The sequence below is a fragment of the Dermochelys coriacea genome, chromosome 10 (genome assembly GCF_009764565.3).
Source record: "Dermochelys coriacea isolate rDerCor1 chromosome 10, rDerCor1.pri.v4, whole genome shotgun sequence".
Classification (NCBI taxonomy): domain Eukaryota; kingdom Metazoa; phylum Chordata; order Testudines; family Dermochelyidae; genus Dermochelys; species Dermochelys coriacea.
Window position 1 is genome coordinate 44,445,198 of NC_050077.1, and position 27,000 is coordinate 44,472,197.

Below are 27,000 nucleotides of genomic sequence, written 5' to 3' on the forward strand. Positions count from 1 at the left end.
GCTAATTTCAAGCCCTACTTCACCCTCTGTCTTCTGTAATCACATCTGCCATGTTAGTGTCCCTAGCAGTTAGCTTTCTGATTTCTCACTCTTTAGATTGGATCAGCAACTGGCTAAAATTAGATATGTCAAAGAAAAGCTGTGAGGTTTTCAGACAACTCTTGGATTTTTAATTTTTTTTTCTTATATCAGGATTAATTAGTATATGATTTCATTTGAAACAGCTTCTTAACCTCTTTCGGGATACAGTCTATAGTCCAATCCATCCTGTGCCCTTTGCATGATCACTCAAAAATGTCTCATTCCATTTTGTTTTGTCCCTTGTAACATTTATTCTTCAGATCAAATAATTCCACTGATCTCAAGACGACTAGTGTGAGCCTTAAATTCCTTGACTGCCTAAAATCATTTGCATCTTAATTTTTCAAATGGATACATTTAAAAAATGTTATCAAATAATGACTGAAGTAGTTGAGAAATAATGATGACAAATGTACCACCTTTTAATAAAGCAGATCTAAAGAAAGAGTTCACCTAAAGCCAGATTATTTCCAGTATTAACAATAAGATGTGATTTAAAACATCTGTGTGGAGAAAAGTCACAATCAGTTATCTTATCATACATATGTAGTCAATAAATTATCCAGTATACACTAGCACTGCTATCACTTCTTACATAGGGTAGCAAAGAACTTTCACGTGGCAGCAGAAGCAGCACCAGTTATTCAGTTTATATTGCATAGATGGTTAGTATGAAGAATAAATGATAATATGGGCTAGTGCATTGTACATTTTTATCCATTTTTTTGGAGTTACATTATTTAGGTATGTAACTATTGGTAATAGAAAAATATATTGCAAATAGGTACAGCATGTTATGGGACTCTGATCTCAGCTGGGGCCTATAGGCATTGTCCTAATATGAAGTGATGCTAGACCCTATGGTTAAACTGTAGTGTCAATGTTCTTTCCTGGGGAGGGAGTGCTGCGTAGTATCCATTTGCCCATTTTTAGCTGTAGCTCACGAAAGCTTATGCTCTAATAAATTTGTTAGTCTCTAAGGTGCCACAAGTACTCCTTTTCTTTTTGCGAATACAGACTAACACGGCTGCTACTCTGAAACCTAACAGTAGGAGCTAATTAATGTCTTTCCTTCCATATGTGAAGTAAATCTCCCTTTGCCAAGAATACTTTTATGCATAGAAGTTTTCTTTTCTAAAAACAAAGTTCTGTTTTTCTCTTTTTAAAAAATTAACTTTTAAAAATTATTCCAGTATAGAGCATGTCAGTGGCATATGTCTCTGTTACGGTGGCCACTTAACATCCTTAGAATGATAGACTAGATAAGCTTTGTGGCTGCCACCTTGAGAACCCACTAGTGTTGGTCCCTAGGGACTGATTTACATGATGGTATGGATATTTGAAGCTTTTGTAACTAGTACTGTAGGTTTCCATTTCTTCCTTAATGATGATTCCCTGTGCCCACCTCCCGTTCAATTATCCAAACTCTAGCTACAGTGTAGCTTAACTTCTCCATAACGCAGTTGGTGTCTCAAAAAAAGTATCCCAAATGGCATTGTGTGTTAGAACAGGCATAACTGAATGTGTGGCATGGGGTATTGGCTTTTGTACATTAGGCCCCAGAAGATTGAGAACTTTGTTCTGAGGCATACTTGATTAGCTGGTGCCTATCGGCTGCTATGTGACATAACACACAAGAATCACGATCTGATAATCTAATGAACATACCTATAGCAACTATTCTCTGGGAATTGTTCAAGGAGCCGCTCAAATTTTAGGCCCTAAAGTTTACCTGTCTTGATAGTCATCCTATAAAATAGCACATATTTCTAAGGATTGCATATGTTTTGGAGGTTTTTTAACCAACCCTTTCTAGGTTTTAATTAGCATGATCTGAATGCATCTGGTGCAGCTGGAGTTGGAACTCATTATATAATAAAGATTTGCTAATAACACCCCCCCCCACACACACACACATACATTAATACCTAATAAAACCTCCTCACTAGCACACATACTGCTCAGTTTTAAACATTGTTAAAAAAGGCTAGGAGTCTTAAGGTTTGTCTACACTTACCGGAGGATCAACGCTGTGGCGATTTGATGCATCAGCGGCCGATTTAGTGGGTCTAGTGAAGACCGGCTAAATCAACCGCTGATTGCTCTCCTGTCAACTCCTGTACTCCACCTGATGGAGAAGAGTAAGGGGAGTCGACGGAAGAATGTCTCCCATCGACGTCGCGTATTGTGGCCCCTGCGGTAAGTAGATCTAAGCTAGGTTGATTTGAGTTACGCTATTCACGTAACTCAGATTGCATAGCTTAGATTAGGGTGACCAGATGAAACGAAGAAAATATTGGGACACATGGGGGAAGCACACAAAAAAAGCAGCTGGAGTTGACGAAGCAAAAACAAAACCAAAAAAAAACCACTGGAGCGGCCAAAGCCGCAATATCGGGACAAATGGTGTCCCGACAAAGACCTAAAAATCAGCATATTCCCTAGTTTAGATTGACTTTTCCCTTTAGTGTAGACAAGGCCTTATAAACTCCCTGGTAGTCCTATCTGACCCTGTTGTGATAGATCAGAAGGTACAGTTGCAAAGCAGTTTTAAAGGATGTCTGAAAAAGCTGCATATTTTCTTTGGAGCTTTTTTTTTTCCCAGTGTTTTTAGGCCAAAAGTCTATACACTTTCCTTTTCCCTGTCTGAAGGCCTATTTGAGTTATGCTAGCCATACAAAACTCTCAACCCTATGTGTAGTAGGCTTTCCAAAACCCAGTTTGTTTTTTTCTTTCCTTCATTCTATATCTATCTTTCTTTGTGCCAGTGGTGTCCAGAAGCAGTGTGAACACTTCCGTGTTCTGCTTTCAGTAGAATTAGTGTTGGATAAATGAATATAGTCTTCACTGCTACCTTTAGGAGCTTTTCTTTTCTTGCTGCACTTGTTATATTCTTGTAGTGTAGCTTTTAGTGATGTTGTGTTTATAACTGTGAGATATGTAGAAGCAGAGCAATGTAACTGTCTGAATTTTGTTGGATATGTTTCTCTTCTGGCCCAGTAGCTGTTTCTTACAGTGCTGCCAACTCTTTTCAAATTAAAAACTTAAAGTTATCAGACTGGGTAAAATATCGATAGTTATGGGGGGAGCGCTTTCAATTACTTGTTTTATAATTGCGCTTTCTGTTTGGGAGAACAAGAAACTGAAGTTAAATTCTAAAAGAAAAGCTCACATTTGGGTTTGATTTTCTTGAATCAAAATGAACTTGATTAAAGGGACATTGTCAAGTTTTTAGGAAGCAAATTTGTCTGATTTTTTTTGTAATCTGATGGCAAATATCTTCTAGATCAGTGGTTCTCAACTCACGACCCGTGGGCCACTTGTGGCCCAATCAGCACACATCTTGCGGCCCTTGTGACATCCTCAGGGCCATAGGAGGAGTACTGGATGCGGCCACAATGGTAAATACGTTGAGAACTACTGCTCTAGATTAATTTATTCCCCATAAAACATAAAATGAACGCCTCATTGCTGACAAATTTAAAAAGAAAAGTCTCTGTTTTGGGATGACTTACACAAATCCAGTGATGGAAGCCAGTCATCCACAGCTTCCTCTTTGGTTTTCTCTGTTTTGATCAAGTTGGATGTGAACATAGACCTGATAAAGGATTTATGTTTTTGACTTTATACTCTCATCCTCCCTCTGCTGGCTCTGCAATAGTATTTAACTAACAAGCATTATTTGCAGTGCTGTGCCCATTGCTGCTGACATAAATGATGATGCTGGTTTGCAAGCAGTGAAGCAAGCAAAAGAAAGCCATTCTGTCTTTTATTGAATTAGCAATGCTATAAACCAAAAAAGAAGAAAATGAATGTTTGCTGAATAGAAAAAGGCAAAAATAGTGGTAAAAAAAATTGGTCTTCAGGCTTCCAAATGGGCAGTACAAAAATGGTGTTAACACTAGAAAAACAATAGTTGACAGTGTTCCTCTAAAGTGTTCAGATCAATCTTTGCTGATAGTTTAAAGCATCAGCCTTGAATGGTAGGCATAATATATCATGCTGACATATGGTAACTTCAGTGTCTCATTACTCCTCAAATGGAAGCATGACATATCCCACAATAATTCCCTTTTGCTCAGCCATTTAGGTGGTAACTGGAGGGAGCTTCCTGTTTACGATGCAATACCTGTATAACTTTTATTCCAGGTTACATTTATTATGAAATTATCAGAGGACATACTGTATGCCCACACATAGATATCCACCGTAACTTCTGACACCAACTCCCAGATTCTGTCTGCCACGTAAACTCTAAAAGAAAAGGAGTACTTGTGGCACCTTAGAGACTAACAAATTTATTTGAGCATAAGCTTTCGTGAGCTACAGCTCACTTAAATGCATCCGATGAAGTGAGCTGTAGCTCACGAAAGCTTATGCTCAAATAAATTTGTTAGTCTCTAAAGTGCCACAAGTACTCCTTTTCTTTTTGCGAATACAGACTAACACGGCTGCTACACGTAAACTCAGTATGTCTGAAATCTCCCCATTTCTCAGCCCTAAGGAAGGCTAAGCGTACCCCTTCTCCTCTTCCTTATGTAGAGTAACTCCTGTTTCAATTTAAATTGCAAATATCTGGATAATATAGGGGTATCAGTGTATGGAGCAGGTCAGAATTTGTGGTGGCCGTGTTTGTGAACATATGGGTGAGGAGTTCTGAAATCAGTAGCTGAACTGAAGCAGAAGGATTTATCGTACTGTATTTGCATAATCACTGTTTTTTAAAGGTTACCTTGCAGTGATTATCCAGATGATTGTGCTCTGGCCAATCGAAGTGCTGGAAGTTATATATTATTCAGTTCACAAGAAATAACTGTATAGTCACCATGCAAATCAAACCCCCCTCAGTCAGAGTACAAGAAAATGTGTAACTGAGTGGATGCCTTCACTGATGTGGGTAGGTACATTTGCAGTGTCCTTGGACTCTGGACTGAGAGAATTATTTCCATGACTGTGTGAGATATGTCATGATACCATGTTATGTGGGAACTGAAGTTAACCTTTGTCAGTGCTATACATTTTCATAACTGCTGCAAATAGCCTAGTTGTGGTCCATAAACAGAAAGAAAGTGCGACTTTTGAACAATTCTTGTATCACATGGGCAGTTGGCAGCATTGTTCTTTACTCTCTCCTGATTTCTGCTTATATAATCTTTCTCTTCTCTCCATTTTTTGTTTTTATTTTGCTTCCCAAGGGCATGATGATGCAGTGCCATGTGCGGTTTTGAAAAGTGTGGATAGTTTTAGCTTTCTACATCACCCAGTCCATCAGAGGAGCTTAGAGATCCTGCAGAGATGCAAGGAGGAGAAGTACAGTAAGGCTCCATATCCCACCATCCTCTCTGACATGACACTCACATATCAGGAAATGGAAACCAGGAGCATTCTGGGTAGCAAGGGGCAAAAGAAACATGCAAAGAAACTTCCAGTGCAGCCCACTGAGAACATCATAAGCAATTGCCGGATACCTTAAGGAAAGGATTTTAGCCCTTTCCTGCTAGAAATTCTTAGCTAGAGTTTTGTTCTACAGAGGTCTGGAATAGACTCGCTGGATCTCCTGTTCTTGTTAACAAGTTGTACAAAAAAAATCCAGTATATATCCATGTTTGTTTAATTATATGTGGAACCATTTTGCTAATGGCTTCACAGGTTGCTCTCCTAAATAAGACAGTATTCTGAAGTTAGTAACACTTTTCATGTCATTAATTTTTTAGTGTTACTAAAATCACTTAAAAAAAAAAAGTAAAAATCATACCTAAAGCAAGTTTAGAGAACCAGTAGGAATACTTCTAGTTTGAGTTAATATAGCTAGTATTTTACTTCAAGCTTTCTTCAGGATTCCGTCCCTTTCTTTTTTTATTACAGCTTTATTTATATGTCATACTTTAAAAATAACTCTGTTTGGAGAAAGTGCCTGTCTTTTCAAAGGCTTCCATTTAAATGTGAGGAACTGTTATGCTAGAAGACCCCTTTACAGAACGGGCAGGCAGAGATGCACTTGGTCTCCATTTCCTTGTCCTTACGCCTCTGTTTGTTACATAATAAACTAGTCCTGCATGAACAAACAGGCCTTTCTGCCTGTATTACTAATTACTATGGCTGGACTCCTATTGTAGGAGGAGAAGGGAGTCCGGCAGCATGGAACATAACATCACCTGCCACAAAGAATAGCGCATGGAGATTCAGTGTTATAACAATGTAAAGGGCCTGCCGCCAGGTGCCACAATACTAGTTCACTCTTTAAACTGCTCTCTATATCATTTCACTTTAAAGTTCAGATGTGCATACAGTTGCAAGCTCTTCAAAAAAGGAACATGCAATAGAGTATAATGTCAAGTTTTGCCTTGTTGCCTGTGGAAAGGTGATCAAGTTTTATAGGTGAATTAAAAAAATTAAATATTTTTGGTGTCTGTATTTACAGAAGGCTTAAGTCTTGTGCCATCGTATTCCTCCTTCATTTTGTATAAATAAAGTTTACAGAGATGGAGCATTACTGTAAACGAGTCTTAATAAAGGCGCACTTTCCATCTAAAACATAGACTTTACAACTCCTGTAAGATGTGCCTAAACAGAACATCAAAAGGCTTGTTTCCACATTGTAGAAATATGCATGGTAAGTACAGTACATTTGTGTTAGCACTTCAGAAAGATGTGCTTGTCTTTAGAAGTGCCTAAACAGACTTATTCCATGTGCTCCCTGCAATGTCTAGCACTGGGAAAGTTAAGGAAGGGTTTTCATTCTTAACGGAGGCCTTTGTCTACACTAGACTAGTGTCCTTAATTTTCCACCATTTCCACCAATGGGAAATCTTAAGAAAAAGTCTAATATAGACATAGCCTCTAGAATTTCACAGTCAATATACTTCTAAGTGATACTTACGGATAATTACATAGCTCTCAATAGTTAGTACCTAATAGTTTATTTCTAGTGTAAGTAAAGCAATTGGAATCCAGTTTAAGATTTTCAAGTTAGTTTAGCTATATGAACAGGTTGTTTATGGTTTGTTAAAAAACGGGGGGGGGGGAGAACCAATACAGCACAGAATATTTTTTAACTATGACTTATAATTCTGTGTAAAAATAATATGTAAGTTTATTATGGTCAAGCCCAACAGTGTTAAACTTAAATTCATTCTTGCCTTGTCATCCTTTTCCCTGTTAGAAATCCATCTTTGGTTGAGAAGGTGGAACATGGGATCTCTGTTACAGTTGCTGCTATTTTATGACTTGGCCAAGAGCAGATGGTCTGGCAAACAAGTACTGTAGTTCGCTGCTTCTGTATTTTGGTCTCTTGCATTTCCCTCTACAGTGTATGCTGCCATTGGTCAGTTCCTAAAACGTTTTCTTTAAAATAGGTAGAGTCCAAACCCATTTAATTATTTGAGGCTTGGGAGTTAGATTTTGCTGGATTCATTCAGTTGCTAGCCTTGAGGCATGTATTCCCAAGTTTTAGAAGAACCTATATGCTCACCAATGGTACTACTTGGACTTGGCTTTTCCTGGAAGTTGAATAAAGTTACATCCTCTCGATTTCTGAAAAATGGATTGTTTGGTAGAAATGTCTTTGTTTTGACAGTTCCAATCACAAGTGTAAATTAAAAAAGTTATTTAACCAGTGGATTAGTTAGTGAATCCAAATTCCCCTAGGGTGGTAATATCAATTACTGTTCTAGCTATTTGGCCAAGTTACTAATGGTCACCTTTTCATTGGTTACTTAATCACTTCAGTGATTATACCTAGTACATTTCTGTTATTTTATCAGTATTCCATAACAGAAAAGCAGGAATGCTTCAATGTCTTAACAAGTTAAGCAATGAATAATAGGGCTTCATGCTCTCTTCTGATGGGAATTATGTAACAAAAATTATTGCACAGTGTGACGTGCTGGGCTTAGCTGTCTGAGTCAAATGCAGGAGCTCTGTTGGTTAATGTTCCTATATAGTAGGTAGAAAGTATATTATCCACAATTCTTCCCAAAATCATAAAAATATAGACATTAGACATAGAAAAGACCCAATTAGACAAATCAGTCTAGCCCTTGAAAGGACTAGCATTGAACTCAGGGAAATGAGCCCTTAGAGGGAAGTGTGTTTTAGAGAATAGTCATATTTATGACCACAGTTTAGGTTAGCTGTTCAATCTGCATCTACCCTGTAAATGGAGAAGCACCCAAGTTCCTGATCCTTTGTTTGGAGAGTAATTGTTTATACAATTCATGAATAAATTTTCCTTTTGTCAGAGTATTTGGTGGTGGGGGGACGGGAGCACAAGCAAACCAAGAGGGGTTAAATTAAAAATAACTACCCTTTGTTCCCAAAAGCCTCTCAGTTCCCCCCCACAGTAGAAACAGCATTGCATTAAGACTGCAGCTGGGCGGGATGTAGAGCTCTTTAAGCATTTGCTCTTCATCTGGTAATATGTAGACAAGTTTTTAATGAATTACTGCAGCAGTCATTTCTTAACTCAGCTTGCACTCATCTCATACGTAATTTATTTTTACAGTTGCAAGTGACAAATCTTTGAATTAATAGACTGCCTGGAGTATCTGACACTTACTAGTGTTATATACACCTACTATATAAGCTCCAGTGTAGTTTTAAGTTGATCCTGGAATAAAAATGTTTCTTTTCCTGATTTATGTAAGACCAAGCTACAGCAATATTTTGGTACAATCTTATCTTAATAATTTCAGCATCTCATAAAATATTCCCCTCCTGTGGATATTACATTTCTGGTGATTGTAATCTTATCATTCTCATTTTAAGTTCACGCTGCAGTCATAGGATAAACAAGTCACTAAAAAGAACAAAATCAGTATTCCAATGAAGGGTCACTGTTCAAAAGAGACCCACTGGTTATAAAAGATTCCAACCGAAATGAAATATAATAGATTAAAGATTTTCTCCATATGTTTATGGGGGAAAATCAAGACATTTATGCCATACATAAAGTCAGAACCCAGTCAGTGAACATCAAGATATTATCCGCTTAATTAATAAAGTCAATAAATAATTTAAAATTGATCTATGGGCCTTCAGTACTGTAAACATGGTAACATATGCAGCCTGCTGCCCTACAGGGTTGACACTGACCTTAGGCAAATTTCCATCTACTGGGCAGTTATTTTATTGGTAGTTCCTTGTCAGTTTTGGACAGTGTAAAATCATAGTAAATCTGTAAACATCTTTGGATATTTAGGAACGTGTTGCAATCAGAGTAAAGATACCTACAGGAAAAGGGTGAGGTGCACTCACAATTGATTTAAAAGGCCATTTGTGTTGCATCACTTTTTCCAGTATCCTACATGTGAACACCTTGTTAGACAATAGGATCCAGTCACGTAGCAGGAATCTGGGAGTGAAAAAGACCTGTGTATCATGTTCTATTATAAAAGCACCAGTTCACCCATTTCCAGTGTCTCCTATCATTTCATACTGGAAGCATGGCATAATGCCTGGGTTGTCTTCCAGCTCTGTCTCTTCCAGCCCTTCTCTGCAGAAGTGAGAAGTAAGAACCTCAAGAGAGAAGAAAAAAGTCGAGGAAGGCTCTGTGTCCCAGATGTTGGTATGTGTGTGTTTGAAGGCCTCTGGCAGAATTCCCTCCCCTTTGCCTGCCTCTCAGATCTTGGGTTTGCTCTAGAAGCCAGAACCAAAGCTCCATTTCTCAGGAGGAAGTTGCTGTTGCTGAGCATCCCTGCAAAGTTGCAGTTCTCAGATGCTGATCTATCATTGCTTTCATCCCCTATCTATTTCACAGCAAGACAAGCTACAGTGTGACGTGTTTTCTTTGCCTCGTGCTGAAGAGGCTTATTCCACATATCACTACTGATAATAGCTGCAATTTAGGCCCTTGCACTTAGTCTGGTTGGAGCAAGATGGGGTCCTGTAGGCAGGAACTTGTGAATCTGAGGCCTTCTGGAGCACTGCCAGGGGAACCCTGCATCTCTGATTCCTGCTCTAAGGGAACGGAGCTAGACCTTCCTTGCCCCGGAAATCACTCTCTCTCGTGTTTCTTTATGGGGAGAAGTCTGCAGAGAGTTTGCTTCTCATGGCACAACTGGAACTGTTCATTCTGTCTTCCAGTCTGTGTTCTTTAACCCTTTGGAGCCCCACTGCAAGTGGATTTACTAAAAAGCAACCTCTGGGCCCAAGACCTGCAATCTCAGACAGGAACTGGACAGCCAGTTCTATCTCTGGGGAATCCCCTCCTGGAAGGAGGCTGTGTATCTGTACATCAACCTCAATTCTGAAAAGGAAGACCCCAGAGGGTAACTTCCTGTCTCTCATAGTAGCTGAATTCCCCAATCTCCTCAACTCTCTGAATCTAAATGCCATACTGAGAATAATGCTTTTGGGAGTGCACTAAATAAATGTCTCCTCCATTCTGTCATCTTGGGTTTGACCAAAAGGAATGGGGAAAAGGTGGGCTGGCATTTGACTGTTCCCAGAGTTGCAGTGAAACAGGGTCTTTTCAGGTGGTTGCAGTGTTGGTGTAGCCATATGGTCCCAGGGTATGAGAGCGACAAGGTCGATGAGGCAATAGCCTTTTCCCCCTGAATATATGCCCTTGAGGGTGCTCCACCTGGGATGTATGTGTGCCCATTCGCTAACAATCACAGACTACAAAGTAGTGCTTGCAGGCTCATGCCTGCATGAAGTAACACCTCATGCTCCAAATAAGTGGATATAGGGAGGCGTGAGCCTACTGCCACTTAGTTACTTTTCAGCCCGCCTGTGGCTTGGGAAGGAGTCTTCTGCAGTTAGCTATATTCAGCTTCCCACCTGTCTTTGACCTCATGAAAGTTTTTAGGTTCTCAATTATGTACTTTACCTTTATTTAATTTTCGCTATATTTCATTTAGCATGATTTTTGTGCTCCTGGAGTGGGACTTCCCCCCCCCCCCCCCCTCGACCTTTGTGCTGGAGCACAATCTGTTTTGCCTAAGACCTCAGGGTTTAAGTCCTGCCAGACCTGCCACAGGTCTTTTCCCCACAGTCAGACATTCAAGTTGTCTGTGGTGTTTGGGGGACTCCCACATCCCCTCAAAGTGTAAGATCTATCTGGAGTTTAAGGGTAGGTCCAAAGAAGATAGGGACATTAGACCAAAACTCCTGTTAATGGAATATGCTCTAGCTCTGGAATGGTCCACTTCCAATCCTGTCCCTCCACCGGTACATCGGCCTCAATATCACAGGCTGCTTCAGTCACCCGTCCAGCATTATTTGCACCACGGAGACAAAGACATCAAAGAGAAGAAAGCATTCCTCCCCGACCAGAGAAATGATGAAAAGGGGTAGGTCACCCCATAGCACCCATTCTCCGGAGACCTCACATCCCTTAAAGGGTACCGTAGAGCAGTGCTTCTCAAGCTATCTAATGTGGGGGACCGGCAATTTTTTTTTCCAATATGCGTGCAGACCGGCAGCAGATGGTTCGGACCACCACTTTGAGTAGCACTGCCATAGAGGCTCCAACTGAGTCTGGTACTGAGGCATTGGTATCATGTAAGGAGCCTTGTATTGATAAGCCCTTTTCCAGAACACCTACTGCAGCAGCACCACCTGATCCCTCACAGCATACATCCCTCAGTACAGGTTTCTTACACTAGCTCTGAAGTAAGACAGGACCCTGCATCCAGCTCAGTACTGCAATAGTCTCCATCTCACTAGTCCACAGTTCCACCTCCAGTACCAACCCAAGCCTCGACTATAGACTACAAGAGCCCTCTAGCTCCTTCCAGATTTTTATCTTCTGAGGATCTCATCATTTTGGATGAGCCTGAATCTCCTTTGCTATGGAGATTTATCAGAGCCTCTGCACTGGTACCATCCAGACAGCTGCAAGCCAACACCTGCCTAAGCCTTCAGGTGGCAGCACCAGCCATGTTACTTGGGGTATCTCAACGTAGCTCCCAAGATGATTTATTGAACTCTGAGTTCTCGGTATGAGAATCCATTCCTGTACCATACCATCAAGCTCCCATGAGTTTTTTTTAACGTGGAAGACCCTAGAGAACCTACCGGGAACCACAGAGACTAGCACTATCATTGTGGACCCTTCCCCAGTTCTCCTCTTCACGGTGGTTACTGGGATCCCAGGGGCCATTTTGGTGACCAGTTCTATAGGATACTAAGAAGATACTACAGGTATCGTCCCATTCAATGTCACCAATTGTCCATCCCCCAGTACTCTGCCCTTCTTTGGTACTGGGCAATGCACAGCAGGAGACAGAACCTCAACCTGAGGATATCTCGCCTCCTTCAGTTAAGTCCACTTCATCTCCAGATGAGGTAGTAATGCCACTACCACCCTCCTATGCTGATGATTTCAAGACATTCCTGAACCTCATGAAGAGATTGATAAACTTTCTCCAGATCCCACTAGAGGAACTCCAAGAGTCACAACATTCTTTGGTGGATATTTTGAATATCAATCCAAAAGAAAAAATTGCTTTACCCAGTAAAGAGGCATTGCTATCCCCTGCACATAAACTATGGCAAACACCGTCCACAATGCCACCCACCCTGTAAGAGATCTGATAAAAAGTACTACATCCTGCCAAAGGGAATGGACCGCTTTTTTCCATCCTATCTCTAATTCCTTAATGGTGGGTGCAGCCAATGAAAGGAGCCATCAGACTTGATGGCCCTCTTCAATAGACAAGGAATCCAAGAGGCTGGACTTATTGGGCAGAAACAGCTAATCATCAGCTGCTCTTCAATTTCTTATTTCAAATTAAAAGGTCTTGATGGCAGAATACATCTTTACCACATACTCAACATTTACACACTTAACTGAACATCTCTCACAAGACCAGAGAGAGAAGTTTCAGTCCATCATCACAGAGACCAAGTTAGTTCCAAAAACCTCCCACCAACCTGCCCTAGATTCTGCTGACACAGCCTCCAGATCCATAGTCACACCAGTGGTCATGAGGACAGCATCTGGTTCCAGTCCTTGGATCTTCCAAGAGAAGTACAGAACATGGTGGAGGATCTCCCTTTTGAAGGAACCAAGCTCTTCAGAGAGCATAAGGACTTCTCTCTCCAGAGCAACCCTGGGGTCACAAGAATCTATGTGTCTCAATGAAAAGACAATTTTATAGAATACAAACTGCTCAAAGATCTGGGCCGTTCCCATGCTATCAGCACACCTTCTCCAGGCTTCAGGAGATGAGTCAAACAGCAAAAATGAGGACTGCCCATCCCTTCTTCTACTCAGTCAACCCCTTCTTCTAAGAAGCAGTTTGACACTTCAGATGAGGGCAACAATCAACCAGTTTACTGCAGTTTTCCCCCTGCTTTGGAGATTGACTATCCCACAGAAGTTCATCCAAAAAGATTATTACCTCACTCACCTTGTTTCTCTTCAGGTGAGTCATCATAGTTAACACTTCCATCCATGTTCTCTCTTTGCCCTCCTTATGAACATTGTTGTGTTTCCTTGGGTTACACATAAGCTGCACTAACAAGAGGGCTGATTTAACTATCTAAGGGACTTACAAACTGGCTACCCATTCTGGTTTTGTGCCCAGGCATAGGACATAGATCTGAGAAGATTCCCAAATAGGTAGCCACTGACCTAAATCAGTATCTAAATTATCTGCACATTTTTAGTCTCCACCCAGTTCACTTCATGTCTTTGAGAGACATCATGTGATAGTTCTTGATTTGCAGTGCAGTAAATGGCATTGACAGCATCAGTGTCTTTGATGACGGAATACCAACCACATGTAAAAATCAAGTTGGCCGCTTTCTTCTTCACAGGAATTAAATTCTTTCGAGAAGATCTGACGAAAGCCAATATGCAGCTTTCTGAAACCTAAAAATGCCCCCAAACATCCCAGATCTGACCCCTTTGGCTGTACATCAGTTTGTAAGTGGAAGTTTTTATTTTGACCAGCACCACCCTATGGGGCAGTGAGTTATATGGTGGTGCCCCCGTGCTCCAGCAAATTCAGGGGCTGGGGACCCGGCTCCACCAACAATCGGGGCTGGGTCTCTCCCCCGGCTCCGCCTGCCACCCTGCACGCCTCCCCCGGAACATCCTCCTGCGCCCTGGGCAGCAGGCGGCTGCCCTGCAGCTCTACGCTGTGCTCCCTTGCTGGCCTTAACCCAAACTCCTCATCCCCAGAGCCTTCACCCCCCCTGCACCCTAACCTTCTGCTCCAGCCCTGAGCCCCCTCCTGCACCGTGATCCCCTCGTCCCTAGCCTCACCTCACAGCCTTAACCCCCACAGCCCAACCCTCTACCCTAGCCCTGCGCCCCTCCCACATCCCAAACCCCTCATCCCTGGCCCCACCCCAGAACCCTCGTTCCCCCCACACACACACACACACTGTGCAATATAGGGAAACTGTTAAACACTGTTCCCAGTCCATTTTTACATTACAAAAAAAAATATCAGCTACAAGGCAGGTGGGGATACGGGGTGGGGACTTGGACCCGTTCTGGGCACCACCAAAAATTATACAAACCTGCCACCCCTGCCAACCTAGCTGATCTCTTCATTTTATCATAGGACTTTCTTTTGTCCCAGAAGGTCTCTCTCTCATGCTTTTCCTTCCAGACATTCAATCCAAGAGGAATTAGAGATGATATGTTTTGTGGGGCATGAGGAAGGAATTTGGGGACAGTGTCATCTCCCTTTTCCTTTTATTCACTTGATTCTGTGAAAACTCTGGGAGTAGACAAAAATGAATTTCTGAGATGATCGTTGTTCTCAAACTGTAGACCTAACTGTAGGACAGTTTTGCATGCATCCAGAGTGGCTGGATCTGTTCCATCAAAGTCCCCTTTGCCAATTCTGACAGCCTCAAACTGAGAGGCTGAACATATCTGAGAGTTGGGTGCACCAGGGCGGTTGTGACCTATTTTGAGGAATATTGGAAGCTATCGACTTCAAAGACTCACGATCAGATTTGGATAGTTTAAAAAAAAAAGTGTTCCAAGAGGACTACAGGAGGACATCGTTACAAGTCAGTACGTTTTAAAATGTCTATGGGTTGGCTTTAATTAGAACCTCCAAGTGAGCCCGTTGAAGGTCCCAGAACTTTTTTAGCATAGCTGTATTGGCTCCATCAGGATCTGTGAGGTAGGATCTCAGAGCTTGTTACTTAAGTAGTTTTTTTTTTTTTTTTTGCAAAGCCCAAAGTAAAAGCTATACAGGCTTCCCTAACTGGCCTCGAATGTGGTATGCTGCTACAGGTTTTAACAAGTTTCCTCCTCTCTCTCATAGGAGAAGTATTCCTTCCACATGCTCACCTTTTAAGAAGACATATTTAGTATGATTGTTATCTCAGCCAGCCAGGGAGTATGAGACTTCATTCCACTGACCCCAGACTAACTCTCTCTTTTTTTTTTTTTTTTTTTTTTTTTTTTTTGGAGAAGGTAGTGTTGCACTTCCTCCTATGTTTTATTACAAAAGACAATTTAGATTTCCTTTTTTCCTAGAGTTTCCCATCCCCCTCCCCATCATTTTGGAGAATTCAGGGCAAAGGAATACACACTTGCTGGATGTTACGTGTATTCTACAAAATTTCTTGGTTCACACTAAAGATTTTAGACAGCTAAGAAATTACTTACTTGTTTTCATGATCAGATGAAAAGGCTGTAAATTCTCTAAATATCAGTTGCTGGATGGATACAAACAATATTTTATTGCCTGCAAACAGTTATATCTTCCCTTTATTTCTGTTAATTTAGTTTGCACCCAAAACATTTCCACTTCTTGGGCAGACATAGTTGAACCATCTGCCATTAAAATCTACAAAGCTGTTACAACATACTCTCCTCACACATTTATCAGGCGTTGAAAATTGAACCTATAAGTTTCAGCGGATTCTGTTTTGGCAGAAGATAAGATTACCCCCTACAGCATACTGCTTACTATGTCAGTGTATATTCATTTGTTGGGAAGGGGAAGAAGCAGTGACATACAACAAGAAACAATTACTGTAATTGTAGTAATCTAGCTATTTCTCTCTCTCTATCCCAACCAATTCCCTTCTTGATGGAGTGATTGACTATTATATTTCTATATTTTTCATGTTACTGCTTTGAAGTGTTTTGACTGACAGGAAGCAGGTAAACTGGTATCTTTATATCAGTCGTGACTGATTGATAGTTTTCCTCCCATCTTGCTTTCTAATAGTGGAAAGTACATCATTGACAAATTGTTCACATGTTGTATTGGCGGGAGCTGGGGGAAGAGGCAGACTAGAGCGAGCAGAATTGCTAGTAAGTTATGTCTCCTTGTCAAAGAACATGTTAGACGTTAGTAGTCAGTTGATATTTCAGCAGCCATGGCTCTTTCATAAACCCCTTACTTTGTATACCAGCATATGCCATAACAAATACATATTATTCTTTTTCATTTGCAGCCAACAAAAAGCTGTTGCTGCTCTAATTTTCTCCTTGTAAAGAGGGGTGTAAAAACTCTTGTTGATATGCTTCCATAGGTATTACCCGGAAAAGCCCAAGAACGCCCCTTTCAGATCTTCAGGGAGTTAACACCATCAATGAGAAAACCCAGCGGTAAGTCTACTCTTCACATTAGCAGGTAAAGATCATTTCAGAGGGGAGAATTTCTTTGTTCTGTTGCAAAACCACCCTGTGAAAGTTTCTCCCAGGCTAACTTTGTCTTTTGCCCTTAGTTCGTTCTTGCTTTGCCCTTGTCACATGGTCATAGCCAACTCAGAAACATAGAATCCTGTAAGTGAAGTGGCAAAGATTTTAGAAGTTGATTTATAAGGAGGCGTGTGCTATAAACTGAAGTAATATTATAGGGAAATAGTCAAGGTTGTCCACCCTTAACATTCACATAAGTGTGTTTGTTATAGGTATAGAGGTCAGAATTCATCCACAGTTCTTCTATGGACAAAAAAGAAGTACTTGTGTGTTTTATAATACACAGAACTATGCATCTATGATGTGATGGGAAGAAGGTCCCATGGCACACTTTGGTTTGTGTTCCCAAAGAATTGTGGGGGTTTGTAGTGTTGAGATTCAAACATTTGCAGATATGTTTGCAGATACATTTGTTCAGGGAATGTCAAAGGAATCCTAACTGCTAAAATGAAGATACCACTAATGATTGAAACCCTCTTAAAATACAGGTCATCTACATCTCTGTCATATTACAGGTCTGGGTCTGAAGTAATTCTACTTCCGGTGTTAGAGAGATTCTTTAAGATTATAAAATGTCCTTGCAGTTCAATCCTGGATTTTTCCATCAAGGTTTGAGTGAGGACATAGCTCATGCAAGGTGTCAGGTCTACTACACCTCAGGAGCCATTAAGGGGTACATAAGAGGCCAGCACCCCTTTCCAAACAGTTTTTCTGGCCCATATTCAGAATTAAGTGTTCTGTTAAACAGACTGCTCCTACCTTGAAGACAGATCTAGGCCTCCTCTGTACTCCAGCTGCTCTATTCCAGTGATGCAAATGTGTCAGGAAACCTGCTTAACCAGACCCCTCAGGATTCCCCTTGCCTGGGGCTACTCTACTTCACCCCTGCTCCTGGCCCTTGGCATAGGGGTATGGCCAGGGTGCTTCAGCAGCTGAAACAACTACTTGGGGTTGTGGGCAGCTGAGTGTAATTTATAACAGCCCTGAATTCCTTTGTTTCACCGGTGAACTGGACCAGCACCAGGACAGACCAAGATCAGGAGGAATCAGTGTGATCTGAAGCCACTATTTTTCCTTCTGGCCTGCCCCAAGCATAGTTATAGTGAGACCCGGGATCTTTTCTCTAGTATTGTGGACTCTGTGTAAACCTCCCTATCAATCTGTGTAAAGTGTCCCTTTAAACATATAATATTCTCCCATCTCAGTGCTCTTTTCCTCTGATAAAGTTGAGGTAGCATGACTTTTTTAATATCAGGAAGGCCCTGTTTTCTGTTGAAACAGACTTAAAGAATCTGAAAATGAATGAGTTTATTTTGATGTACCAAAGAACAACATTGTTCCCACAAAACTGCGTTCTTCAATTAGATCAAAATGTGTATCAGTGATACTTATCCTTAGAGCTAGCACAGTCTTATTGGGGCGGTCAAGGCCTTTCCCATGAGAAGCAGTGCCATTCCTGGGGTGAGAAAAGGAATAGGTCTGCAAAGTCACTGGGTGATCCTCCAGGCACAATTTCACTAGAGGTTATAGAGTAGATACATTTTCAGTTTCAGCATTCTACCCAACTCTAGCTTCTGTTCTTGAAAAGTAATCCCACTCTGTTGTGTGAAGTGAATGCAATGGCTGTCTCTATAGTAGACTGTTTCCTTAACCTTTTCTACTAGTACTATAACTGATCCCGCTGTAACCAGTTTAACTCCAATCATGATGTGTAATTGTGTGTGCGGTGTAATTGCACTGGAATCCCTACTTCTCCATCAGAGGAGCAGAGGGAACAAAAAAGAAGGACCTTACTGTTCTTTGCTACTTGCAGTCATATGCTCAACTGCATTTATTTGGATCAAAACAAAACAGCAGATAAATTCCCTGAAAGTGAAGGAACCCTGGATATCAGGATAAGAGCTAAAGCTTAGAAAACTTAAAGTGAAACACATCAGACTTGGTGGAACATGTAAACTTTTGAATGCCTGAATATTTTCTCTAACTTTATTTAATTAATAATAATAATTTTAAAAACTCATAACAAATCTCACCTTCATCCCGGTACCAAACAAACACTCCACTAAAAAACCTGATGTCAGGAGAAACCTTACAGAAGATGTTATCCTAGCATAGTTCACTCAGGTTTTGCATTTGTTTCAAAATCAATTTTGCAGTAATGTTAGGGTTAGAGCTGATCAGAAAATGTTCCATCTTTTCACTTGGCACTGGACCAGTTAATACAAAAAGGTTCCATTTTCCTCCACACCTGTAGTGTTTGTTCTCCACTTGCCACCATAAGCTTTTGTGAAACAGCAGCTGTGTTACAGGTCAGAGGTGATGACATTTCATTGATGGTTGAGTGATCCTTTACCCAGGGGTCTGGAATCCTTCAGAATGCAAGGTTACATAAAAGTCTCTTCCCCCTTGTCTTTTGAAGTCGATGACATTTTAAGAGGAGTAACGTGCTATTCAGTGTAAACAAGGGTGCCAGAATCTGGCCATTAATGTAGAGACTGGTGTCATTGGCTATAAATAGTGTAAGTGGTGAATATGGCTCTGCACTTAGTTTTACTAGTACATCTGAAGCCTGACCTGCACCACCCTCAGTTACTCCAGTCATGAGCAAAAACCGTCAGCCATACCAGAATGTGTGGGAGTTTGAAAAGAGCCCCACTGTGAGACCATTGAACCTTTTCCATTTGCTCTAAATGACATTTCAACCCAAGACTTCAAAGATTAAAGGGGTAGTGACTATCTTACTGTCATCCCACTTTTCTTCTTTCCCTTATCCACAAATGTTGTGGACTGGTCTCCACTCTGGGGAGATTGACACTGCTGCAATCGATGCAGCAGGGATAAATTTAGTGGGTCTAGTGAAGACCCACTAAATCGATTGCTGAGTGCTCTCTGATTGACCCTGGTACTCCATCTGTCTGAGAAGAATAAGGGAAGTCGACTGGAGAGCGTCTCCCGTCGACTCAGTGCCATGAAAACACCGGGGTAAGTCGAACTAAGCTACGTCAACCAGTAGCTGGAGTAGTGTAACTTAGGTCGGCTTACCCCCATAGTGAAGACAAGTCCTTTTTCATCACTGAGTAACAAAACTGCCTGTAAGAGTCCTAGTATTGCTTTATTAACTGTGCTGGAATTTGTTCAGTGACTGGCAAGAATGCATTTATTCAAGGTATCCTAGCTAGTGCATGCCTCTCTATCCCAGTACTGTGTCTTAAGTAGTAACAATCTGTGGTTCCACAATACATAGTAAACTACTGAGCCATTAAATATTTTCTGTCCCCCATAACCCCAAAAGTAAAAAACAAAACACCCATTCAACATCTCATAAGGTGTTTAAATCCAAAAGGCAATGGATGAATATGCATAGGCTTGGAAGGATTACATTTTTACTGGTAATTATCGATAAATGTCAATTTCACCATACACAGACTGACAAAAATATGCTCATGTATAATTATGAAAATTTTCAGATAGGCAAAGTAGGAAAAAAGCCACTTTTATTAAAGTCAAAATCTTAGTATTTAGATTTTTGAATTAGGCTCATTACAAATGTACTAGTGAATGTATATTAAAACTGGGTGTAAGGATATTTACTTTTATATTTTGACATGATGCTGACAATTTATTTTAGAAGTTTATAAAGCTTTATCTTTCTGAATCTGTGTCTACACTCATTAAATAATTGTTTGCCCGTACCCATAATTTCCCAAACTGTGAAAATTTAAATCGATTAAAATAAAAAAAACAGCTTAAAAATAAACATTGGTATTATCTGTCCCACTTATGAATGGAAATAAAAATAGAATTCTTCCAAGCCTAAATATGCATTTGATTTTAATATCACTAACAGCGGTTGATTTTATGTTGAAGACAAATGTCTATTATTTCATTAATATTATAAATTTTAATTAAGTTGTACAAGTTTTTAATGTAATTTTAACAATTACCACATACAAAACTGTCTACAAAAATAAAGATAATGATCCACCAAACACTATAATAAATCAAACACTGTACTCGGGGGCGGGGGGGGAAGAGTGTAACATGATTAATTAGAAATCTATTTTTAACTAAGATGTACAAACTTAAAACAATCATTCTTCCCTTCAGATTCTCATGTCAGTGCTTTCTGATACTTAATGTCTGAGCCATTAAACATTTTTCTGGAGTTAAATTAAAACCAGGAGTTTCCTCTTAAGTACAGTCTGTTACCATATGGATTGAGCCCTGCAGTGTAGCCTGAGACATTTTGAATGCAAGTCTAAGCAATGACATCATGCAAGAAGTAGCTGCAGAGGAGCTTTCTGATGAATCCACATCCTTCAACTCTCCTCCAAAGAAATAGTTTTGTGGTTTCTAGGAGTACTATGGCAGCTAGAGGGAAAAAGGCTTCACTAAAGCAGAAGCAAGACAGCATATCTGAAAACAGCCTGAAGCAGCCACTAAATAATTAAAAAAAATGATATCACTAACCAAAGTATGTCAGGGTGGCTTTATTTTCAGTTCAACAGAAACTGTTTTATGTTCATTAATGGTTTAAGAAATGTGAAAAGAACAGCTGTAGATCACTCTTTTAAAACAGTCTGTTTTGCTCTGTGAAATCATTAACCCCCCAAATGACAGAGGTTGCTGCTATTTATGCTATTGTTAATATGTTTTCACCCTAGAAAATATAATTACAGAGTATTAAAATTCCCATAAAATCTTTTTAAACCCCCCCAGGAAAGTTTAGTTTCTTCTTTGAGTAGATTCAGCCATGTATTCCATGTAGGTATGTGCACACCCAGCACAATGGAGCTGGAGAATTTTGCCTAGCAGTGGTGGCACTTGCACAGCATGACGATAGCCCCTCCCTGGCTATTTTGAGGTAGCACCACCTCCCCTCAGTTCCTTCTTCCCGCCCATGGCTGGAGTTGGAGCTCTATGTGTTGCTTAACCTCACAATCCTTTAGCTTTGACTTAATTGTTCTAGTTGTATATAGATAGTATCCTTAGTATTAGTGTTATTTTCCCTGGTGATGCCCTCCCCAGGGTTCAAAACTGTCCGTTGTATGTGGGGATGATTTCTAACAATGACTATCACACAAGGTCCTTACTCTGCTTAGGGAAGCCTCACCTCACAGAGTAGTTCACAAAATGGACTCAGGTGGCTAGAGATCTTCACCCAAAGCTGTACCTTCTCGAGCAGGCCACGAGGCCTGTTTTGGCACTGACGCCTCCGTCAGATTGGAGGCTGCCGTTGACCTCAGTGAGTAGTACTGGTTTGTGCTCTGGAACTGGCGCCTCTCTGAAGAGGTGAAGAACCCACTCTCCATTGAGTACACTGAGGAAAAGTTCTTATAAGACTAGTCAAGACCATTCCCTTCCTCGCGGAGCCTCTTCTTTCTCCTCCATGAAGAATACAGCTATTGTTGGCATCCGGGATGGAGCAGGTCCTTCTAACTATTCCCCCACACTATGTAGAGGTGTGGGAGACCCAGTAATGTTGACTCTGGTTCCGGCTCTTGGGCGTCCATTGAGTCCAGTACCAGTGAGGGCAGTGCCAGTACCTGCTATTTTTCTGCACCGGTGACATATCAGGTGGCAGTGGACCTCCTCTGCTTTTCCATACCGAGGTCCAGGATTTCACAAGGACTATGGCATCCTCAGTCTTGCTGCCTGAATGGGCCTCTGAACCTTCTGGTCTGTTGGCACCACATCCTGATAATCCCTTGCTGCAGACTGTGGAAGTGGGCCATTGCCAGGCTCAGCACAAGGGACCTCCTCAGCACTAGGAGACTCCTCTGCACTGCTGCACTTTACAGCACTGATATTATTGTGGCAGCTTTCCCTGCTCTCCATCTCAGCGCCATTGGCCACATCAGTACCACTGCTTACTTTGGTACTGAGACTGCTCCCAGCACCAGAGATGATTTAGGCATATTCAGTGCTGGCTATGCCATTTCCACCATCAACACTGGTCCTTTCCTCACTGTGGGGCAACAGATGAGTCAAACCAATTGTTCGCACCTTCAGGGCTGGCTCCACCTTTATCCCCTGAAACTCCAGATTCCTTGACATCCAAGTCAGGTTCCTCCTCCTGTTCTCCATCACCTGACCTGTATCCAGGACTTTCTGGCCACCCATGCCTTACCCTTGTGCCCAGTGGCCCCCTTGGAACACTCCTTGATCACGGATGTTGCTATCCTCATCCTGCTCTAAGATGAGATCACTGGGCATATCGGTGGCTGGGACATCAGTTGTTCTCCCCTTGTGGAGCTTCTGTAGCTGTCCCATCCAAGTCCACCTGTTCTGGATTGAGACCTGTTATTGGTGCACCTAATGGCCTCTTCACTGTCCCTGGACAACTCAGCAGTGCCTGATTCCTCCTTCAGTGTCTGAGAATTTCAAGGCCTGCGAGGGCCTTTTGTGATGTGTGCCTGCTTCCCGGGGCATCCAGGTAGAGCACTAACAGGAGAACCCCATAAACACCCTGCAGCCTTTTGCCCCAGAGAAAGTGGCTCTCCCCATTAATGATATGCTACTGGAGCATGCAAATGTTCTTTGGAGAACACCGGCTTTGGTGCCACCTGTGGCAAAGCATTTGGAAAAATGCTACTTTGCCCAAATGCAGGGATTTGAGGTGTTTTACTCCCAACCGGCCCCTAGTTCCCTGGTTGCAACTTCAGCAGACAACAGAGCTTAGCAGGGCAGATTTAAGTCTGCTATTAAGGACAAAGACTCTAAATGGATGGACTTAATGGGTAGAAAGATCTACACCACCTCTTCCCTACAAATGTGAATGGCAAGCCAGCTGGCACTGTTGTCCAGATACAACTTTGTAAATTGGATGACTATGTCTAAATGTCGAACAGCTGCCCAAAGCCTCCAAGGTGGAATTTCAGAGGTTTATTACTGAACATTGCTTGGCAGCCAAGACATCGCTGCAGTCTATGCTTGTTGTAGCATATATGGCTTGTTGTAAGCATATACTTCAGGCTGAGTGAAGGCCTCGGTGGTGCCTATGAAAAGCTCATCCTAGCTAGAAAATTTGGGCGTTGTTTCCAACATGCAGCAGGCTATAGAGGATTTGCTCTTCAATGGTTGGGTGCTTTTTTTTCTTTTCTTTTTTTTTCCTCTGGGTTTTTTTTGTTTTGTTTTTTTTTTTTTTTTTTACAAACCTGATGAAAATTTGCACTCCTTCAAGGATATTAGGGCTACCCTGCACAGGCTCAACAAATATATCAGATATGTGATGTTCCAAATGGTCACCCTATCAGCTATCCTCCCCTCATTGACTCAGAATGACTGGTTTGCTGGTCTGGACCTTTAGGATGCTTATTTTCATGTGGTGATCCTTCCAAGCCACAGAAGAGTCTTCTGGCTCATCGTAGTGAACCACCATTTTCAGTAAACATCCTTACTTTGTCTTCTGTCCCCCAGGATTTTACAAAATGACAGCATACCTCAAGAAGAAGGGAATCCATGTCTTCCTGTATCTGGACCACTGGTTACTAAAGAACAGGTCCAGAGAAGAGGTTCTTTCTCATGTATGCTTTATGCTGTGCTTATTCGACTGTCTGGGTCTCATCCTAAACACTGGGAAGTCAACATTGGTTCCCACTCAGAAAATTGAGTTCAGGGGGCCCTAATAGTCTCTACAAGTTTTTGTCTCAGTCTGCAGTCTCAACCTTACACGACAGTTCGCATGTGCCTGAGGCTTTTGGGAATCATAGAAATCAGGGTTGGAAGGGACCTCAGGAGGTCAGCTAGTCCAACCCCCTGCTCAAAGCAGGACCAATCCCCAACTAAATATGCATGCAGTTTGGTTCAATTTTCCAGGCTGTACCTTTGCCCTCTTGAGGTGTGGCTCAGGACAATTTACAGTCCAACCCTTCGCCCCCTGGATAGGTTGGTCTCCTCCCTTTGCTAATCCTGGACTCCTTACAGTGGTGGACAGCTCAGGGGAATGAATATGAGAGAGTTCCCTTAATCCGGTCCTTACCATCCAAGACTGTGGTCACTGACGCCTCCCTCATGGGTTGGGGAATACATCTTAGGTCACTGAAGTTTCAGAGTCTGTGGTTGGAGCAAGAAGCTTCACTGCATATCCATGTGCTGGAGCTCTGGGCCATCCACAATGCCTGTCACACTTTTCTAGACCACATCAGCAGCTTAACGGTTCACATAGTTAGTTAACAACAATGCCACCCCAAGGTATTATGTGAACAGGCAAGGGGGAGCACACTCCAGGGTGCTCCATGAAGAGGCAATCAGGCTGTGGCAGTTCTGCGTCAAGGGCACTATCTCTCCCAGAGCTGATCCCTTGCCCAGGGCCCAGAATCACCTTATGGACCATCTCGGCAGGAGTTTTTCCCTGAGTCACGAGTGGTCCCTGAAGCCCAGCGATCTGTGAATCATTTTCGTGGCTTGGAGCATCCCAACGATCAACCTGTTTGCTACAAGGGACAACAGAAAATGCTGGCTCTTCTGTTCTCGGGGGTGAGAAGTAAGGGGGCTTAGTCTGGGCTCCCTGACCAATGCCTTCTATCTCAGCTGCCAGTCGACGCTCCTATGTGCTTTTCCTCTGATCCTCATTGTTCCACAGGTCATCCTCAAGTTGAAAGTGGATTGGGCCAAGCTCATCCTCATTGCCCTGGTGTGGCTAAGGCGGTGGTGGTGGTGTTCCTTTTTACCTTCTTGCATTGTCGATTCAGCCTCCCCTATTGCTTCCTCCCCATCCTGATCTGTTCACATAGAATCACAGTGGCACTTTGCATCCCACTCTCATCTCCCTGCATGGCTGCCCTGTGGTTTAATGAGGAGGAAGAGTGATATGCAATGGCTGTTCTGCTCGTCATACTCAATAGTAGAAAGCCTTCTACCAGAACGGAGTATTCGGCAAAATGGAAGCCATTTTCAGTGTGGTCACTGGCTTGCAGAGTTCAACCAATAATGGCTTGCATCCAGGACATCTTGGAGTACTTGCTGCATCTTCAGTCAACAGGCTTTATGCTTAGCTCGTTGAAAGTGCATCTAGCAGCGATCTCAGCGTTTCATCTGCCCGTTAGTGGGAGATCAGTATTTTCCAATGCTGGAGTAGCAAGATTCTAAGCCCTGGTCTACACTACGGAGTTAGGTCGAATTTAGCTGCGTTAGGTTGATTTTAAAAATGAATCGTCCACACAACCAACCCTGTTCCGTAGACCTAAAGGGCTCTTAAAATCGACTTCTGTACTCCTCCCCAACAAGAGATGTAGCGCTAAAATCGACCTTGCTGGGTCGAATTTGGGGTAGTGCGGATGCAAATTGGCAGTATTCGCCTCCGGGAGCTATAGAATCATAGAATATCAGGGTTGGAAGGGACCTCAGGAGGTCATCTAGTCTAACCCCTGCTCAAAGCAGGACCAATCCCCAACTAAATCATCCCAGCCAGGGCTTTGTCAAGCCTGACCTTAAAAACTTCTAAGGAAGGAGATTCCACCACCTTCCTAGGTAACACATTCCAGTGTTTCACCAACCTCCGAGTGAAAAACTTTTTTCTAATATCCAACCTAAACCTCCCCCACTGCAACTTGAGACCATTACTCCTCGTTCTCTCATCTTCTACCACTGAGAACAGTCTATATCTATCATCTTTGGAACCCCCTTTCAGGTAGTTGAAAGCAGCTATCAAATCCCCCCTCATTCTTCTCTTCCGCAGACTAAACTATCCCAGTTCCCTCAGCCTCTCCCTCAGTGCTCCATTGTGACCGCTCTGGACAGCACTTTGAACTCCAATGCACTAGCCAGGTACACAGGAAAAGCTCCGGGAACTTTTGAATTTCATTTCCTGTTTGGTCAGCGTGGCAAACTCAGCAGCACAGGTGACCATGCAGTTCCTCAGAATCGTAGAGCACAGAATGTTTCTACGGTCCCCCTGTCATCTCCGTCCCTGAGGTTATCGCAGATTAGAAGGTGGAAAAAATGCACTCGCGATGACATGTTTTCTGAGCTCATGCAGTCCTCCCGCACTGATAGGGCACAGCTTAATGCATAGAGGCATTCAGTGGCAGAGGCCAGGAAAGAATTAAGTGAGCACGAAGAGCGGAGGCAGGATGCGATGCTAAGGCTAATGGGGGAGCAAATGGACACGATGAAGCGTCTGTTTGAGCTGCAAGAAAGCCAACAAGAGCACAGACCCCGGCTGCATCCACTGTATAACCGCCTCCCCTCCTCCCCGTGTTCCATAGCCTCCTCATCCAGACTCTCAAGAATGCATGGGGGGAGGCTCCGGGCACCCAGCCACTCCACTCCAGAGGATGGCCCAAGCA

At 42.2% G+C, this 27,000-nt stretch overlaps 1 protein-coding gene across 33 annotated transcripts in view; it reads left to right on the forward strand.

The window, feature by feature from the left end:
• MYO9A (myosin IXA) overlaps window positions 1-27,000 on the forward strand; it is a 471,574-nt gene that overhangs the window by 368,210 nt on the left and 76,364 nt on the right. For 17 of the 33 annotated variants that reach the window (XM_038418680.2, XM_038418682.2, XM_038418684.2 and 14 more), the window contains one exon: window positions 16,543-16,618. In XM_038418680.2, the coding sequence (XP_038274608.1) occupies window positions 16,543-16,618 (76 nt within the window). Of the gene's footprint in view, window positions 1-5,276; window positions 5,397-16,542; window positions 16,619-27,000 lie in introns of all 33 variants that reach the window. The other 16 variants (XM_038418673.2, XM_043494428.1, XM_043494419.1 and 13 more) reach the window with 1 other exon arrangement.